The sequence below is a fragment of the Mangifera indica genome, chromosome 8, assembly GCF_011075055.1.
Source record: "Mangifera indica cultivar Alphonso chromosome 8, CATAS_Mindica_2.1, whole genome shotgun sequence".
NCBI lineage: Eukaryota > Viridiplantae > Streptophyta > Magnoliopsida > Sapindales > Anacardiaceae > Mangifera > Mangifera indica.
The window spans coordinates 1922215-1942810 of record NC_058144.1 but is presented as its reverse complement, the minus strand read 5'-3'; the positions used below and the strand labels follow the sequence as shown (position 1 = coordinate 1942810).

The window sequence follows — 20596 nt, the reverse complement described above, 5'->3', positions numbered from 1 at the left end:
ATATATATATATACCTCTAAGATAATTGTACAAGAGCGTAAAATAGTGCGGTACATATGAAAGTGTACAGTGTTGATACGTGGATATATTTTAATACATGAATCCATGTACAAAAATCAAGTGGATAGTATTAAGTTTGCTATCAATCTATTCTACCAATTCTTCAAGTCAATAAATGCTGTCTCATTTTGGGTATTAATTTTCTGATGAAAATGGCGTACACAGTCTGACCTTGGCTTTTCAATGTATGGTTGCCAAGTTTAGAATCCTGTCGTTACAATAAGACGACCTCTATGGAAAATGAAGAGTAAAAATTTAGTGATGATAGGTGTTTGATTTGGATAATATTTTATTATTAAAATAAAGAGATTATATTAAAATAAATTATTTAGAAGATTATTGGGTATATATAATTATTATGTTTGATAAAATTTTGTATGTATAAATAATTTTTAATAATAAATAAATACTAGTAAAATATTTTATTTAAATACTCTTAAATATAATTATTTTTAAATATTTTATATTATTTGTTATGTTAATTAAAAATAAATTTATTTTTCTTTTAAAAAATTATAATATAATTATAATAAAATCAAAATTATCTTGGTAATCTTTTAATACTTATGTTAAATGTGGTAATTAAATTATCACTTATATTATCTGTTATATTAACATTGGTAATAGAATATTACCGTAATCTTTTATTATTAACAAACAAAACAACGTAATGTAAATAATAAAAGATAAATTATCAATATAATTTTTAAAATCCTGTAATCAAACGGTCCTTTAAAACCTTCAAACAGGCAATTTAAATAGTAAAAGAAGAAATTTCATAAATAAAACAATATTAATTCAAATATTTTTTATAAAGTGATTATAAGATCGCTCACTGAACTTAAAATTTATTTTGTTTAATATGATTAATCTCATCTCAAAAATAATAATTTAATTCAAAAAAAAAAAAGGCACTTGCACAAACCATGAAATTAAAAATTGAAAATTAATATGTTGCAGATTGGATTCGTATTTGAATGTGCATGGAACAAAACGTAGCATAAAAAATATACATTTTAATTAGTAGAAAGTCTTTCTTTTAGGAATGAAGACCATTTGGGTCATATTTATGATTAAAAAATAAAAATATAAAAGTAGATTTCTTCAACGACGGCTTTTCTGAGAAGGCGTTGAATTGGGGCAGGGGGTCAAGTCAAGCGTAACAAAAGGGCAAGGGCAAGGGCAACATTTTCATTGTTGAATAATAAATCGTAGACTAATATTTCTTAAGGAGAAAGTATTGTTAATTTGATAGTGACATTTTAAAATTCACTTTATCAAATTCCGATCATGATACAAGAAACGGATGTGATTTGAAACACAGAAAATAATTACATTTAGGCTGAAAGGCCATTTCCCAACCGAGGTTTGTTAAATGAATAAATTATATAATTAAATATATAAATAATATATTATTAAATTTTAAAAATTATAAAATTGATAAAAATGTTCTGTCTTTGAAGTCGTATAATTAGGGGTAGGGGTTCGTATAATCAGGGTAAAGGTTTTGATTGTAAGCAAAATGTCAGTATTTATTTTTAAGATAAAGATGTGATAGAATTTTTGAATAACAAAAAAAATATTCCTATATATTATACAATTGGATGATATTTTATTTTAATTTAAAATTATTAAAACATAAAAAATAATTACATTTAGGCTGAAAGGCCATTTTCCAACTAAGGTTTGTTAAAAGAGTAAATTATATAATTGAATATATAAATAATATATTATTAAATTTTAAAGATTAATAAAATTGATAACAATGGTTAGTCTTTGAAGTCGTATAACCAGGGGTAGGGGTTATGGTTGTAAGCAAAATATCAGTATTATAATTTTTAAGATAAAGATTTGATAAGATTTTTGAATAACAAAAAAAAATATTATTATATATTATAGAATTGGATGATATTTTATTTTAATTTAAAAATATTTAAAAATATAATGATATACTTATGTATCTAATTATATATTTAAAAGTATGTATATATAATTTTATTGGTTTTATTAAATAAAAAAACAAAAAAAGTTATTTTACATAATTTTTGTTATTCTATTTTTTTTAAATGATATACATTTGAGAGGTTAACTGTAATTTATAAAAATATTAAGAGTGTTAATAAAAATTTTTAAGGTTTTTTTTAAATATAAAAAATATTAATATATTTTTAAAATTTTAATGTTTATTAACTATTTTAAAAATAACAATTATATTGTTAAATAATTAAATAGATAGTTTGATTTATTAAGAATTTATGTGATAACCTTTTATATTATTAAAGATAAATTAATAATTTTATATTTATTTTAAGTATTAATGGTAGTTTAATAATTTTAATAAAAATAAAATAATTATTTTCAGAAAAAGCTGAAGAAAAATTGTCTTCCACAAACCTTGACTAGGAAATAGTCAATTGGCCTTAGTTTTATTTTAGGGAAATTGAAATATTTACCTTTTTTTTTAATCATGTATATATATATATATATATATCACTCATCTCAAAGTTTAAACAAAAATATTATAATAGTATTTTATTTTCCTAAAATATCTTTATTGATGTAACTTATATAGAAAGAGAGAATACTATCTCTCTTTTTTCTCAACCTTCCAGTGAGGGAGAGACAAAATTTACTAAATTTATTTAGAGAATTAATATTTGTTACAAATATTTCACAACAAATTATTCACATTCAAGTTAGTATGTTATGTGTTTTCTTTATGAACAATTGAAAATCAAATAATGTATGATAGATTCATGTTTATGAGTTCATATAAAATTTAATTTTGTTATAATTTCATATTGTTAGATTGTTTAAATTGTTATTTTATATTATTTTTATTGTTTAAAATTATTATAATATTATATTAATAATAATAAAATTTAAAAATTTAAATTTAAAAAATTTCAAACAAATAATAGGTTGATGACGCCAACCCTTTGACGTTAATATCAACCCTTGGCGACGTCGCCAAGGGGTTGGCCCCGTGAAAATAATTTTTTTTTATTTTTTCTAATATAATGGCCATACAAATTTGATTGAGAAAAGGCTGACAACACCAACGCAAATGACTTTATTTTTTTATAATTTTCTTTCATATAATGGGCCCCACTACATGAAAGAAAACAAAAAACAAAATAAATACAATGGGGAGTTGGCAATTGCATGGAAGAAACTGAAAAGCAAAATAAATCTAGTGAACCCCATTGCATGAAAGAAAATTATAAAAAAATGAAGTCACTTGCGTTGGTATTGCCAAGCTTTTCTCAATCAAATTTGTATGGCGATTATATGAAAGAAAACAAAAAACAATTTTTTTTGCGAAAGGTTGGCGTTAATACCAAAGGATTAGCGTTGCCAACCTATTTTTTATCTGAAAATTTTTTAGTTTTAAATTTTTGTATTTTATAATTATTAATATAATATTAAATAATATTATAACAATTTTAAACAATAAAAACAATATAAAATAATAATATTAAACAATCTAATAATATGAAATCACAATAAAATTAAATTTCATATGAAGTTATGAATATAAATCTATCATATATTATTTGATTTTCAATTATTCGTAAAGAAAATATATAACATATATATTTTATTATTCAATCATATATTTTTTTTGTTAATGAATTTTTTTTCATACTACAGAGATTCTTTTTTTATTGGAAGGTGGAGAAAAAAAGAAATGATATTTTCTCTTTCTGCAAGAGTTATATCTTTAAAAGTATTTTAGAAAAATAAGATATTATTGTGATATTTTTATTTAAACTTTAAAATGAATGATATATATATATATACGGTTAAAAAAAAAAAATAAAAATTTCAATTTCCTTCAATTTTATTTTATTATCGGAGTCGTTTCCTGCCTTCAGACTCTGACCAATATAATAAGGATTGCATGCAGGGCTGCTAGACATTCATTTTGCATATTGATTTGAACGGGCGGCCACTCCAACAATTACAGCGACTGTCTGCCATAACTCGGCAAAAGGAGATAATGGGTTCGGTCTTTGTCATGGCCCATTGAAATTCAAAACATTGCTCCAGACACAGTAGCCAAAATAAATAAAATCAGATATTGAAAATTACAATCGAATAATTCGCTAAATTGGCATGTTAGGCAGAACGTTAGTGAAAGTCATAATCAGGAAGGTTTTAAATGGCAAGACTCATAAATAATACATAATTAAGGAATGTGCAATGCTATAGGCTTTTAAGAAAAATGTTATGGTGAGAATTAATAATATTTTATTATTAATTTAAAATTATTTAATTAAATACATTATCTAAATAGCAAATAAAGTACTTAAACTTGGATACACATATTTTTATTTTTAAGAAAAATGGTTCTCAACTTTCCCATTTATTTAAGTTGATATCCACAATCTGAAAGATAAGAAAGAACTTACAACAGTGGCATGGTTACTTTCCCGATTGCATGCTAATATTAATTAAATAGTCTAGATTACTACAACGCTCAAAGGATGACATTTGTTAATAATAACAACAAAAGCAGCCTGTTCACTAATTTGATGACGACTATTTTTACTATTTTATCGGTCTAACTTTGCCCTATCCTGCCAATTTTTAACAGAAAATAGACTCACCTTATTCTAGGAGTTCTCTTCATCCGAATGAGGCATGGTGGTCCTGGGACTGAGTCAACAAAGAAGTCCTCCACTGAAAAAAGGTTGACCCATTAGTTTGTAGCCAATGTACATTAAATCTTTTATCATAAAGAAAAGAGAAATAGCCATGCAGAAACTCTCAAAAGTACTTTGCTAAAAAACTGATAGGTTTATTATGCTATCTGGAAACCCAACTAAAGTGATGTGATTTTTTTCATAATTAATCCATACGACGTAAATGCATATATTTGGAGACATTTGATAGAGTTAGAATGATTTCATAATCAACGCGTAACCTCATGTCCAATCAAATAATTGTCTATACCATAACAGGGAAATTATCCTTTCCAATGAAATCAATGCATTGTATTGCCTCTAAGGCCTAGCTTTTAAATTTTTCTCAATTCTTCATACAGGAAATGGTATATTATCTTGATAGTAGTAATGAAACTGTGCTGTGTTTCCTATCATTATTTCTCTCAGATACCAGGTCAATAAGCATCAAACTGTAAATGCAATCCCCATTACCTATATCCTCTTGATCTGGTGAATCAAGCAGAAGTTCTGAATCAGAGGGTAGAAAAGGGGGACCAGGATAGTTTCCCAGAGGTCCTAGATCTGCAAAAACACCAAACAATTTTAAGGCAAAACATTTCATCAGAATAACAGAAATAAATAAGAAATCATTAGTCTTGACCATATCTATCAATGCACTGAATTGGAACCAGAACAGACCCCCCAAGTTTGGCAAATCTGCTGTTAGATCTGAGAGGCTAAAATTCCATGGAATCTGATCCAGTGATCTGAGGGAATCTCTAGAATTTCCAGCCCCACCATCCAGTCCAAGCTGCAATCCCACTGAACTGGCCACATCAGATGTAAATGTTGTATCAAGTGCACATGCGTCCACACCCATTCCTGACATTTCTGATGCAGTGAAGGGGAAATGGCCACTAGATGCCACTGATGTAGGACTCACATCCATTTCTGATAAGGACGACATGCCACTGTTATGAGGAATAGCAGGAGCTACTTCTGCTGCACTGTTGTCCATAACCGTGCTGCAAACAAGAAAGCAGCTGCTTGGCTAAACTTTAAAAAAAGAAGGAACAATAGGGAAAAGTATTTCATTAAATTGCTAACATGATGACCGCCCAGATACTGAGTATCAATCAAGCATATTATAGATAACATTAAAGTTCAAATGCAAAAACAAGCTGAATAAAACACTGAATCCTCACAAAAAAGGTGAAAAATTTGTAAGGGAATATTGTTCAATGCCTGAATCACAAGATGATCATGGACATGACTTCCAAATATGGCCATGAACTACCTCAGAATTCTATTATATAAGTAACCATTCATCAGTGTTAATGTGTTAAACTTGTAAGAGAAAGGCAGATAAACATAGGGTAAAGTATCAAGGGAGCAATTCAGTTATATTAACTAAATACCAAATATCAGAAAGTTTAGTGCAGACAGTAAGATCCTCACTCATTCCCAGAATTCACTTGCATAGGATGAAAATTGCCTGGTGCTGGTATTCCATATTTTACACGACAACTTGAGATTCCACATCCCATGGAGTCAAGATGAGGTTGACCAGCAGCTGGCATTGGAGGTTGCTGAAGCACTGGATACCCCATAGGTAAGTTGTTAACTGCACTGCAAACGAGAGGTGATGAATACCAATAATAGTGATTAAAAGAGACATCACCAATAATGAACAAGAACAGCAATAACTAGGCATGCAACTGATATGATCATCAACCCTAACTTCAAACTCTCATTCAACCATAGATCTTCCAACAAAAATCTTTCTTCACACAATATCCAGGAACCACATTTTATGCTACAGGTGTTTGGAAGATCTTCAACACCTAAGGTATTTGCTTGTATTAATGATAACTGAGATGGTTCAAACAAATCTTACCACCCCAACCTGCATACCAGCACTGGTTATTACCATCCATAACAGTTTTGGCATATGCCATGGTCTTGCATGGGTTGTCAGCAAGGACAAACTCATGATATTTCTTTTCACATAAATGAACACCTACTATGTATGCACTCCTAGAGATAAACTTATATTAGCATTCCAATGCAAATGTGATTGAAAGCATAAGTAATTCTGAAAATATATCACAAATGAAGACCTAAAAGTTATCAATAAAATCTGCTGAGTTATTTTATGTTTGACATATTTTTTAACAATAGTATAATTTAAAATTATTACAAAGTCAAGCATATATAATTTATAGAGTTCGACATTTATCCTAGCACAAAACTAATGTGGGTGCTTTTTGCAATGATTACATATTATAAAGAACTTACCAGGCATGGGATGAATCCCATTTTGTATGGGAGCTAAAAGAAGCTTTGGAGGTACAGGATACTTCATCAGATGATATTGATGCTCAAGCAAATGATTGAATAAAATAATTTGCCTCTTCAGCTTTAGCCTAATATAGTAAGCCCTAAAGAAATCAGCATTTTCTTCCTCCAACTTCTGCCACACTAAATTAGCAAAAATAACAAGAAATATTATGTGAGACTAGTACTCTTCCTTTCGGTTTTGAAAATTAAATACAAATCAATTGACTTCACACAACACCTCTTCCAAGCAAAACCAAGAATATGTTTTGTAACACAAGAAATTTATTATGTTGGTATAGTGTTCCCTGCAACACAGGCTGAAAGCCATTTTATCTTATAAGGAAATTCAATGGAAAGAAATTAAAAAAAAACAACATTAATTTCATTAGAACTCACTATAATCAATAAAATGATAGGCCATATTATACTTGCTAAGAAGAAAGGAAAAAATAAGTTTGAGGATCTTACCCAAAGTAGTAAATCCAGGATCAATCCTGGCACGAGTCAAGAGGGTTTTAACAACTTCATCTCTATTCATATACAACTGTAGACACCTTTCTATTAAATTTTGGACCTAAAACAACACAATTACCAAAGCTATCATCTCCAAAGAAGTAAACAACATGGTGAAGAGCCTTTAGAAATCATATAACTTAAAAAAAAAAAGAAAAAAAACACCAAATAGATCTACTGAAAAAAAAAAATCCTCTTACAAGTTCAATATCTTGGCGGGAAACTTTTCTTCCATCATTGCTTGATGCGGATATTGAACCAGAATCTGCCAAAGGAGCCTCTGTTGTTTGGTTGTTTTGTTCATCATTTTGAGATTCAAGTGAAATTTGGGTCGGGGATTGTATTTCTTTTGTACTCTGTAAATAATTTGCTTCATCTCAGTAACAAGTAACAAGTCTTCAGTTATTGCAATTAAGAATCACAGAGAAAATCACCACATTAACAATTCAAATATATTTAAAGAGATCTTATGAACGAGGAGTTTGAGAAAAATATGAAGCAGCAGTATGAAGAACCAATGATACTTCAAAATGGATGACTAGTGAGTAAGAAGGGCACGCAGCAAAGTTTAGGTCCCCGCACAACATTGACAAATAATTTTGGGAACTCAAAACTCATAAAAGAAGAAACCACTTCAAGCAACATTGAGAACATGAATTTATGAGCCAGAGATTGTACATAAAAGCAGTAATAAGAACAAGATTTCACAGAACCTGTGAGTTCTTCATTCCAGCTGAATGCAAGCTGACAGCATTTCCTTGCTCAGCATATAGACTTCTCAACTGCAGTTAAGGTCGTATAATTGACCAACAGGAATTTGTTGGTGGTGTATAAATAAAGAAACTTCATTTATTGAACCAATTTTAACCTGAAAAATAATGATAAAATCATTAGGTGGATAAGTTAAATAAAATAATCATGTTTTACCAAAGTTATTGAGGGATTAATTATAGATCCATAAAACCATCAAAGAGCTTCAGTTAACTATAGACACATAAATGCAACTTCTCCAATAAGTCATTCTCATTAAACAAATAATGTTATATAAAAAGCATTTCCCAGCAATAAACTGAATGGAACCAAATCTCTGTGTTTGAAACAAACACGCCCAGCTCTATAACATAAAACGATAAACATTTTAACAGGTAGGATAACTCAAACAAATTTTACACTAAATTCTAAATACTCAAAATCGGAAAGTATGGCAGTGTAATCCACATGTAGTAGGAATTAACCAGATCTCAATCTAGCACGTAAATCTTGCTGCATAAAGATTTCTACAACTAATTACAATGGAAAAACAGTATGGCATAGCATTTAGAATTACTTACCCTGCTGTTTCGGGAAGCAAAAGTTGCGACTGTTTGACTGAGTATTATATAGAAAAGAAAGTGCTGCCAAATAAAATTTGTTGTTAGCTAAAAGAACATACATGAACTAAAAGAGAGGACCACAATCTTCAAATTAACAACACCTTAATTAGAAATCAAAGCTATTTCTGATAAAATTTACCTTTAATAAAGATTCAGTATCTCCAAAACACCTCAAACATAAACAAATCCAACTTTATTTCGACAAATTTAAAGATCTTCCATTTTTTGATAACTCAAGATTCGCGCCAGATTTAAATAAACAAACCAAAAAAAGAAAAAAAAATTGGTAAGTAAACAGTAATAATCACGGTAGTGTATGGAAAAACTCCTTGAAGAGCTTTGAATGCACTGAAACTGAAATTTGAAGGTACTGTTGTGAAGGTTAAGCGAAATTTACTTAAACAGAGAGGAGTAGTTGGGAATTTTATAAGTTCACAGGGCCATAGGTGGAAAATACTGATATATTTGTTGAGACATTAATTAAGCGTTTTATGGGGTTTGGTGTTAAGACATTATTGGATGCAAAAGTGGAGGAGACACTGAAGGGACAAACAGAAGGGAAAAGTGAAAAATCTTTCACCGAGCAAGCTAATGTTGACATTCACTTTTATAAATTATTTTTTTAATTTAGTATAAATTAAAAAGCGGAGTATATACTTTCGTACAATCTAAATTAAAATATTCCTTCCACGTGTGACGTCTCCAACAGTTGGTGCACCTGATGGTAAAACTGGTAACTTTTGATTCAATTTGTTAACATGATACGATACAATATATAAAAAATCAAGTTAAGGTTAAGTATTTGTGATACAAAATTTATTTCAAATTAACTTGACATGATTTAAAATTAAATCAAATAATATTAAAGTTCACATGAAAATACCCTAATATGACACAAATTAACACAAATATTTTAAAGAAATATTATTTTAACAGAATTTGTTAAAGATAAAGTATAAACAATGTTATTTATGCAGAATTTTGATATATAATTTAAATATACAAATGATATGTTATTATGTAATTAGGTGTTACTTTATCTTTAATTCAAAATCATCTAATCACATGATGATATATTATTTATGTACCCAAATTATATACAAAAGTGTATATGGAAATAGTTTTATTGATAAATTACATAAATATTAACAAATAATACCAATAACAGTTGAAATCTTTACAAATTACATATAATTATAATTACTTATATTAATTTTTATTTTTATTTAAATATTTTATTTTATTATTAAATAGTAAGAATGTGATTTAATTAGTTAAATTATTTATGCGTTTTAAAATCTTAGTATCTAATTTTTAAACCATTTATAAATAAGATAAAATGTTATATTGTGTGTTTTATTAATAATAAGTTAAAGTTATTTGATAAATAAATTAAAATAATAAAAATATTTTAAAAAGTAAAAATAATTAATAATTTTAAATTAATTTATATCAATTCAAATATTATAGAATTAAATTAAGATTAAAATTTTTTTATATAATTTTAGTTTAAACCAGATTAAAATTAAAAATCTTTGTCACAAAATTTAATCTAATATAATATAAATATATTTTGATAATACAGACTATTTGGTTTTAACGGTGCAATCTGTGAGTCGTGTTGAGGTCTTTGTAATCATATTTCTCGAGGATTCTTACACATAATCAAATGGTTTACTTTTAAAAGAAAATTCAAAATTCAAAATTCATGAGTAAACGTCTGTCAATCAGATGTTATGACGGTTATGTTGGATGGATTTTTCATTTCATATTTTTAATATTTCTGAATATGTATCATATATATTAAAATTGTGATATATATATTATTATTATTATTAATTATTTGCTATATTTTCATGTTGAGGGGCCCGCTCTTTCGGTAGTCCAACCTCTGAAATCTTCTTGTCCATCAATTCGATCCTTTGATTGTGAGAGAGATCTTATATTTTGTTGTACCATAATACCCTGGAGACAACTGCCTCATCAGTATCAAAGTTGCGGTTCGGTTGAGATCATTGTTACACTCCGCCTCACGAAAATCTCAAATCTTGATCGCAGTTCCATTTGTTTCCTCTCAGAGATTTCACCCACTGGATCATTGCCCAGGACCCTTCACATCCAAGGCACGTGATCAAATATAAAGATTCAGTTAACCTTATTTAAATAGTAATTAATTAACAGAACAAATAATAATTAGTGTCAGAATTAGAAAGTGCGCAATACAGGTGACAGCTTTTGTTTCCCTATACACACCAATCAATGAGCTTAATCAATGTTGTAAAAACAATGACCATTAAGGTTCGTCGTTCCACACACGTGGCATAAAAGCAGCAGCAGAGCGTGGCATTCGTCTGTCCTTTTGTTGCATTGGAATTCGGGCTCAATATTGGAAAAGTTGTAAGAATTTTCAAAATTCCCGCCATGATTGACAGTTTGGCTCATTTTCTTGACTGTGAACACTCTTAACCTTAACATCACGATAACGCAGACAGTGAAGCGACGTTGATGTACTGATGCATTGTTTTGATAAGGATCACGTAGGCCAGAAGATTTATTCTCACCCATGTTATAATAAAATTTGAAATTCGTACGTATTAATTTTTAAAAATTAAAAAATTTATTTATTTAAATTTTTTATTAAAATTAAAATTAAAATTATTATTTTATTAATAATATTAAAAAATTATAATTTCATTTTAATTTTTTTCATATTTTAAAAATTAATAATTTTATTTCATTTTTTAAACTTTTTAAGTTTTAAAAAATAATCTTTTTCTCTTAAATCACTCAATTTTTTTATTTTCTCTTCAATGATGATGACAATTGAGATAAGGTATCAGTAAACATCTCTTTGTTTTTATCAATTGAGACATTTCTTCATCTCTATTAACGAAGGAACGTTTATTTGTTGTTGTTGTCTCATCTTAACCACTATCGTCGTCGGATAGTCGCTAAAGAAGGAGGCAAAAAAAACCTAAGGATTGAAGGGGGAGGGAGGGGAGGGAGGATTACTTTTTAAAACTGAAAAATTATCATAAAATTATATTTTTTTAATATTATTAGTAAAATAATAATTTTACCATTAATCATAACAAAAACTTTTAATAAAAATTAAGTGTTTAAATTTTTAAAAATTAATAAATATATATTTGAGATTTTACAATACCATAGGTGTGAATAAGTGTTTTGGCCAGATCAAGTATAGCAGCCAATGAAGTTGTAAAAAGTTGACAAGTCTTAGAGCAACCTGTAACCAGTTACCAGTCCCAAGATTTACCTACCGATTTGAATTGAAACCTCATAAAATTTTGGAAACAAGCAAAGTCCAACGCCATTAATTCCTTTCGGTTGAAATGAAGGGATGGTAATGCTGCTGGTAGAATTTGGTGTATACGGGTGACATGTGGGCTTCCCTACCTGTCCCAGCCATGACGCATTGATGCTTACTGCTCACCCTCTTGTTCGCCAACAGAGAAAAAAGAGCGAACTTTGTCTTTCTTCATAGAAAACGCAGTCTTAAAATGTGTACCATCTGCATCATGTGAGCAATTCAGCATTGTTCTCATCTTCTCATACAAGAAAGCAGAGATTCAATATATAAAAGAATATAAATTTGAATTCTCTTTAATAATATTTTAAGATTAAAAATTTAATTTATCTAATATAATAATTATAAGATCAATCACTGTATTCAAAGTTTTATTTATTTAGCATAATCGATTCAGTTTTGAAGAAATAATTTGACTTAAGTTGGTTTTTTATTTAAAAAAATATATATAGGGTGCGTTAATTAGTACTTGTGTTATTGTGTCACCAGTCCATTGGCTTGAATTTCAATTGATTAAAATGTCCACATCCGAACTCTTGGTACGCTAAGTCAAGGGGCCAATTCTTGGTTCTAACTTATTATGAAATTATTGGAAGGACCACTTGGTATCACCTTCACGTCAAGTTTATTCATCAAATACCAGTTTTACAGTGGAATCATTCTGAGCCACTAAGTAAATGTCCGTGTCCATTCCAACCAAGGGACAGCACCGGGCACTCATGACTCAACGTACTCGCCTTCCACTACATACAATTTCATATTTGGATTAATTAGTTGGATAGATGTGACACAATGGCTCATTTGTGCCATCACCATACGCCAAAGATCAAGTTAAAAATAAAATATCTACCTGTTAAATATTGTGTCCATTTCATTGAAGATTCTGATGCCGGAGGTTGAATCGAACTTAGATAAATAAGTGTTGGGACATCAGTTTTTTTAGTTATTGAAATTTTCATATAATTTAAGCTATTCAAATTTCAACACAGAGGTTTGGAGTAATTTCTGACTTCATCTTCCCATCAATGGAAACGGGCTGGCTGCAATAGGATTTGGGGTTGGGCTGGACATTTAACATATACCATTATATAATTAAATTTTAAATTTAAAAAAACAATAAATTATATAATAATACATATAAATATATTTTTATTTATATACTAATATATATATATATATGATATGTGTTTATTTGAATTTAATATATTACTATAATTGATGGTTAGGGCTTAATGTTAAATTTTTACAAGTAATAATTAATATAAAGATGAGGAATTTACTAACTTTTTCTTATTTTGTGTGTGTGAAAAACTAAAGAAAAAATCAAGATCAATGACAAAAAATTGGCATGTGCAATGGAATGATCGGCCTGTGATTTTTGAGATGGGTAAACTTAGCTTTAAAACAGTTGTATAAAATATAGTAATTTTGTTCAACCATAATCTCTTAATCAAAGAGTTTTGATCCCTTAAGTGATAGTCAATTTCCTTTGTACCCCTTCCAAATAGACCATTTTAATTAATGTCAAAAAACTAGGGCTGGATCTGAGCTGAGCCAAGCTCGAGCTCGGCTCGATCGAGCCCGAAACAAGCTTGGCTTAACTGAGCTCAAGCCGAGGTCGAGTTGGCTCGGTAGAATTTTTTTTTAAATTTTTTATACAAAACGGCATCGTTTTGATTAATATATATTAAAAACGACGTCGTTTTGATAAGAAAAAACGAGTCGAGCCGAGCTCGAGCCGCTCATATATGAACCGAGCCGAGCCGAGCTCGGCTCTGCTTGAATCCAGCCCTACAAAAAACTGTTTCTCATCCAAGGTTTGGTGCAAACATAATTTTTCATCTATTAACTATTAAAAGTTCAAATATCTACTATTCTGTTAAATTTTGTTATTTATGTTGAGGATAAAATTGTTTTTTAATAATTATATTTAAAAAATTATAAATTTATCATATTTTTCCTTAGGTTTAAAAACTAATAATTCCTCCCACATTTTTTTCATCCAAAGTTTAAAAAATCATTATTTTTTATCTCTCAAAAGAGGACAAATCATTGGTAGGGCACAAATTCATGCGACACATAGATCTGTGTATAGTATAGACTCTCACTGACGAATCATTGACCAATCTCATGTCGACTAATGATTCGTCCTCGTTTAGGAGATGGAATGAAGGAGGTTGGTTGGCTCTAGTCGCTAGAGAAGCAACAAGAAAAAATGCAAACCTTATGAGAAAAATAATAATTTTTTAAACTTTGAGTGAGAGGAAGGTGAGGGAGAGTTAGTTTTTTTAAATCTAGGAAGAAAATTTGATAATTGTATAAATTTTAAATATTTTTATTAAATAATGATTTTATTTTTTATAAAAATAATAAAATTTAACAGAACGGTACATATTTAGATTTTTAATAGTTAATTATTAGAAAGTGAGTTTGCTCCAAACCTTGGGTGGGAAATAATCATTTGGCCTTTAATTAATTATCTGTTTTCTTTTCTCGGAATTGCAATTGTCGAAATTAACGGCTACATCAATTTTTACTTGAAAATTCATTCCACATATGTTATTTTTATAAATACAAATTCTGATAATGTAAATAATTGAGAATTGAATCAAGGTAAAAATAATATATTAATATATTCTTTTTGACAAAATGAATATTCAGTCAAATTGAAAATAAAATGGTGTCGTTTTGATTGCCCGGCATCTGCTAAACCCTCTCACCTCACCTCCCAAATTCAAATCTTAAACCCTAAAAACCTCTATCCTGCCTGTTGCTCTGTCCACCTAATATTCTGGCGAAATCTCGCCATTGCACAATAACATCCTCCAAGTCCAAACACAAGGCATTGGCGTTTAGAACCGGCAAACGGTCATTTCAGGTTGTGCTATGCCCATTAAGCTGTTACCGCATCTTCGCTTCTTCAATCTTTCATTCCCAGTCACCCGTTTCCCTTCAATGAATCTTAAACCCTCTATCCACACTTCTGGAGTCGTACCCACTTTGCGTCGGGCCTTCCCTTTTAAGCTCAAATACTTAGGTTTCGCCGCTCACGATAATGACCCACAGCTTCAGCTCCGTGTGCGGAAATTATCCACTCGCCCGTTTCGATCCGGGTCCGGGTCCGCCTCTAGGCCTGTGTTCTCTCGTGGTGGGGAGAGACGTCGAGATGAAATTCCTGGGTCCAAGAGTTTAATTGAGGACGAGGCTGAACTTAGTGACTGGGTTAGTGAGTTAGGGCGGAACTCATTCCGTGGTAAACGGATTAACAGAGACGAGGAAGAGTCAGATTTCAGGAAGCCTGTTCGTAGAGATAGAGACTCTTCATTGATGAAGAGGAGAAGAGAGAGTGAATCGTACGGGTCTAATAGGAGAGTGAATCGGAACTCAGCTAATTCATTTTCAAGGAATAATAGTTCCATGTTTAATAGGGATCTTGAGAATGATAATGGGGTGCCTTTTTCGCAGAGAAAGAATCGTGGATTTGAGAGAGGGGGAATTGATAATTCTTTTACAGAGAAGAGAAGTGAGAGGAAGGACAGAAGGAGTTTCAAGAAAGAAGAGAAAATTTATAAAAGAGAAAGGCTCATTTCGGATGATGATATTGGTGATGAAGTGAATGAGGAGAGAGGGAGAATAATGAGTGGTATAGGGGATTTGCTTAATGAGAATGTTAGTGACGTTGATGATGTTAGTGATGATATTGATGATGATGATAGTACTTTACAGAAGAATGCCAGGATTTCAATTGGATTAGACGAAGAAGGCAGTAAGACAAGAAGCTTGCCAGGGAAATATGATTCTTATTTGAGTGAGAGCAGGTATGTCATGGGGTTTTGTTTAACTTTCACCTATTATTTGCACTCTGCTTTCATTAAATATAACAGTAGAGGTTGTGCCTACCATATATGATTACATCAGTTGAACCTTGACGATCTTAGTGACCAATGTTATTTAGCTCTTGACTTACTTTACTACTTTTGGATTCCTGCAGATTCGATCAATATCCGCTCTCCCCTTTGTCACTGAAAGGAATCAAGGATGCTGGATATGAGAAGATGACCATAGTGCAGGAGGCAACTCTACCTGTGATACTCAAAGGTTAAAAACTTTCTTATGTATCTATAAGGTTCTTGATTTTTGATTATTTGGATTGTGTATACACTTTAGATTCCATCCTTGTAAATTACCATTCCTTTTAAGTTAATTGTTGCTATGTAATGTCGCCTATTTTTTGAGACTGTACTATCAGACATGAATTTACATTTAGAAACTTCTTCATGAGAGAGTTATTTGTAACCTAATATTTCAAATAACAAGAATGCCGAAACCTAACCATGGATGCCATTCTTACCTCCTCAGCCAGAATGGATAATATGAACTGCACATCTTTGCTAGGAAAGTTCTCGTTGATTTGTTTACTCATGGAAACTCCTGATTAAGAAAGATAATGTGATTGATATGTGAGTTTGATCTGTTGTTTTGAACTGTGACTCCATTGGTTTGGTCCCTAAAAATGATTAGAGTTCTCTGAAGTAGCTTTCATTTTCTTATATTTATATATGGGTTTGCTTATTCTTTTTATACTGTTTCCCAGGTAAGGATGTTCTGGCAAAGGCTAAAACAGGCACTGGAAAAACTGTAGCATTTTTGGTAATTTTTTTTTTTTCTAATCTTATGTTAATTTGTAGACCAAGGCAAAATGTTTTCTGAATTCTAACAATAAATAGCGCCTTTTTATGGTTTTGACAGGTTTTCTAGTTATCTAATTTGCATTCAAATCATCAAAATTTGGGTCTTCTGTCTTAAGATTTACATATTGTCTTAAAAACTGATATCACACTTTCACTTTGAAGAATTACCATATACCTTGCTTAACTATTAGAAAATAAGTAAATAGCTGTGAAGGGGATGTGATTATAGTTTGGTATGTTCACTTTCGACATTAAGTTTGTACTGTGATTTTGATATAACAGAAATAATAATATTACCATTTTATGGATTTCAATTTGATGTCATTTTGATAAACTGTGGGAAGCAAAAGTTTCTTTGTTTGCTGCACCTAGGATAGGAGATGGACATGAGTCATTCAGTCTGTTTACTTGAGACCTTCTTTGTTTCAGCTTCCTTCTATTGAAGTTGTCGTAAAATCTCCTCCTGTTAGTCGTGATCAAAAGCGGCCCCCAATTCTTGTGCTCATAGTATGCCCTACCCGAGAGCTTGCAACTCAAGCTGCTGCAGAAGCTAACAAACTACTGAAGTTTCATCCATCAATAGGAGTTCAAGTTGTGATAGGTGGTACAAGACTTGCTATGGAGCAAAAGCGGATGCAAGCAAACCCTTGCCAGGTCAGCTTCTTATCACATCATGGGGCATATATCCTTTTTAATTTAATGCCTGTCACGCATTGGAACCTTGTAGGATTTGATTGGCCAATCATGAATCAGTCTACTGACCTCTAATTGTTTGACTTGTTTTTCAACTGTTTGACTTGTACTGGACGCAAAATGAGGAAATTAGAATGTCTTGGCAGAATGATTGTGTGTAGTTTAGAGACTCCCAGCCATCAACCAGTCTGAACATGGTCTTCATAGCATGTACTGCACATAAGATTGCATTGTCATTGACTATAATGTCCAGTTAGTGACATGTATCTATCATGAAATAGTAGGGATGTGGTTACATTTTCACACATTTAAAACTCTCAGATTCTTGTCGCAACTCCTGGAAGGCTCAGAGATCATATTGAGAATACTGCAGGATTTGCAACAAGGTTGATGGGCGTGAAAGTTCTCATACTTGATGAAGCCGATCATTTATTGGACATGGGATTTCGAAAGGACATTGAGAATATAATTGCTGCTGTTCCAAAAGAACGACAAACACTCTTGTTTTCTGCCACAGTTCCTGAAGAGGTTTATTTCTTACCTTGGGTTTGTTTTGGCGTGCCTTTAGAAATAAGGAAAATACTTAAGGTGCTTTATGTTGTGAAGGTTCGTCAAATTTGTCATATCGCTTTGAAAAGAGATCATGAATTCATCAATACTGTTGAAGAAGGAAGTGAGGAAACACACTCAAAGGTTGGCATTCTGATGATTCTTAAAATGAGGAAGCACAAAGCCAATCAATTATGTCCACTAACTAATCTTTTTCTTGGTACTTAAATTTTTAAAATTTTGGATCATTTCAGGTTAAACAGATGCATTTAGTTGCTCCACTAGACAAGCACTTCCCCCTCCTGTATGTTCTTCTGAAAGAGCATGTAGCTGATAATGTTGACTATAAGGTATAATTGTGGTCCATAATCCTGTCTTTCAAATTTCTTTTGTTAGATTTTTCGTAAAAAATCAATTTTTACATTTCAATTCTTTTTGAAGTATGGCTTAATACTTATGCACATTCTTGGTCCCTGACCCATGGTTTGGCATCATAGGGGTTGTGATAAAGGAGATTTTGGGCGTCTAAACTTCTTCAGTTGTATTCGTTATGATTTTTTTGTCAGTGAAAGGAAGATCTTTAATTTTTCCTCTTTTGTGCAAATTGTCCTCTGATTTGTGCAGGTTCTTGTATTTTGTACAACTGCCATGGTAACCAGATTGGTTGCTGACCTTCTTGGTGAGCTGAAGCTGAATGTTAGAGAGATACACTCTAGAAAGCCCCAGAGTTACAGAACAAGGGTTTCTGATGAATTTAGGAAATCAAAAGGTCTCATTCTTGTGACTTCTGATGTGTCTGCTCGTGGGGTCGATTATCCTGATGTCACCCTTGTCATTCAGGTAAATAGGACAAAATCTAGAAGCATCTTTTCAATTAATTTCTTGAATGAGAACTTTCTCAGAAAAGGATATAAATTTTATGCTTTTAACACTTTCTTTGATGTCCAAACCTTGCGGATGTCAATACAAAGTATAACCAACTTTCTGTCTGCCATTGTGGATAATATATTTACCATATAATTCTTTGCAATTGTAGGTGGGTTTGCCAGCTGATAGAGAACAATATATACATAGGCTTGGCCGAACTGGTCGTAAAGGCAAAGAAGGGGAAGGCCTATTGTTACTCGCTCCTTGGGAGGAATTCTTTTTATCAACTATCAAGGATTTACCAATAACAAAAGCGCCTGTGCCTTCATTTGATCCAGACACACAGAAAAAGGCAAGTTTGAATATTTTCTCAATTTTTTGTATATTGTTTGTTTTTATTGTAATACCTATTCATGATTTCTTTTTTCTGTGAATTGAATCAGAATAGTGAAATTTTCTGTGGTTGGGAATTCTTATGCGTTTACAAGTGAATACCAAAATCAAATATGCAAAAATACTAACATTTGTTTTACAGGTAGAGCGTGCACTTACCAATGTGGAGATGAAGAACAAAGAAGCAGCGTACCAGGCATGGCTTGGTTTTTATAATTCCGTAAAGAATGTGGGGAGGGACAAAATTAGGCTTGTGGAGCTTGCAAATGAATACAGTCGAAGCATGGGTCTTGTTAGTCCTCCAGCTATTCCCAAGCGCGTCCTCGCCAAAATGGGTCTTAGGAATATACCTGGTTTACGTTCAGAGTAATATGATATTGCGGAAACTTACAGCTTCGAAAATTTCTCATATTTATTATGGTAACCAATTAAGCTTTTTGATGTGTCCTGTGCTGAAACTGAATATTATGATATCAGTCTTGAGTCTTGATTAAGAGCTTTTGTATTTTAAACTTTTTAAAAGTGAATTTAATATAAAGATCCAAGAAACAAGTTTCTAGATAATCACGATTGTGTCAGCAGCCGAAATTTGTCAGAAGAGAAATCTACTTCCAGCAAATAATAATAATAATAATTATTATATTACTAAACATCTCAAATAATATCGACAATGTAACTTTCAATCAATTTGAAAATCTTAATACATTTCATCATTATCAGCTCCAACTCCCATCATTTATATGTCAATAAAAAACTATGAACCAATCAAGAAATTTGCATGAATTCATATAAAGATATATAATTATTTTTTTGGTATTAATGATTTAAAATATTTTAAGGGAAAAATTAGATGAAATGGGAAAAAGAAAAAAATTTTAGACTAGGTTTGATTCAACCCGGTAAAAATATCCACGCCCCCAACCCAACCCAATCTTAACCTTATTTTTGATGTTTAAATACTTGATAACGGTGGATTGGGCCTAAGGCAGTATAGTAGCAGACCTTTGCAAATCAGATAGGTCTATGAAAAGTATGAGACTTATGATATAAGTCCAACAATAACGGAATGATCCGTTAATTTTAATTAAAAATAAGTTTTTTTTTATTATAATTATTAAT

The 20596-nt window shown here is 30.7% G+C and overlaps 2 protein-coding genes across 4 annotated transcripts; one reads left to right on the top strand and one right to left on the bottom strand.

Moving 5' to 3' along the window:
• Nucleotides 1-4488: 4488 nt before the first annotated feature.
• Nucleotides 4489-9451, bottom strand: LOC123223442. 3 transcript variants are annotated; one of them, XM_044646608.1, is made up of 10 exons: nt 9096-9441; nt 8911-8977; nt 8297-8451; nt 7784-7939; nt 7539-7644; nt 7029-7211; nt 6189-6354; nt 5430-5755; nt 5223-5312; nt 4489-4746 (listed from the first exon to the last, which is right to left on the bottom strand). In XM_044646608.1, the coding sequence occupies exons 3-10, from the start codon at nt 8309-8311 to the stop codon at nt 4670-4672; spliced, it is 1119 nt and encodes a 372-aa protein (XP_044502543.1). In that variant the 5' UTR covers nt 8312-8451; nt 8911-8977; nt 9096-9441; the 3' UTR covers nt 4489-4669. The 3 variants fall into 3 exon arrangements, 2 of the variants coding, with proteins under 2 accessions (XP_044502543.1, XP_044502542.1); XM_044646607.1 differs by having other exon boundaries at nt 8915-8977; XR_006503793.1 differs by having other exon boundaries at nt 4696-4746; nt 5392-5755; nt 8915-8977; nt 9096-9451.
• A 5516-nt stretch (nt 9452-14967) lies between these two features.
• LOC123224211 (DEAD-box ATP-dependent RNA helicase 31-like) lies at nt 14968-20041 on the top strand. Its single transcript, XM_044647814.1, has 10 exons — nt 14968-16102; nt 16276-16382; nt 16879-16934; nt 17405-17629; nt 17990-18196; nt 18275-18361; nt 18472-18567; nt 18842-19057; nt 19254-19436; nt 19620-20041. Exons 1-10 carry the CDS (start codon nt 15171-15173, stop codon nt 19845-19847), a joined length of 2337 nt encoding a protein of 778 aa, XP_044503749.1. The 5' UTR covers nt 14968-15170; the 3' UTR covers nt 19848-20041.
• The last annotated feature ends 555 nt before the right edge of the window (nt 20042-20596 follow it).

Bases quoted from the DNA above. Each gene is read 5' to 3' on its own strand.
- LOC123223442 (XM_044646608.1), bottom strand. The intron at 5,756-6,188 runs GTGAGGATCTTA...TCTTGTTTGCAG, and splicing joins CAAGTGAATTCTGGGAATGA to CACGGTTATGGACAACAGTG. The intron at 4,747-5,222 runs GTAATGGGGATT...ACCTTTTTTCAG, and splicing joins ACCAGATCAAGAGGATATAG to TGGAGGACTTCTTTGTTGAC.
- LOC123224211 (XM_044647814.1), top strand. From the start codon at position 15,171: ATGCCCATTAAGCTGTTACCGCATCTTCGCTTCTTCAATCTTTCATTC. The intron at 16,103-16,275 runs GTATGTCATGGG...GGATTCCTGCAG, and splicing joins TCTTATTTGAGTGAGAGCAG to ATTCGATCAATATCCGCTCT. The intron at 16,383-16,878 runs GTTAAAAACTTT...ACTGTTTCCCAG, and splicing joins TCTACCTGTGATACTCAAAG to GTAAGGATGTTCTGGCAAAG.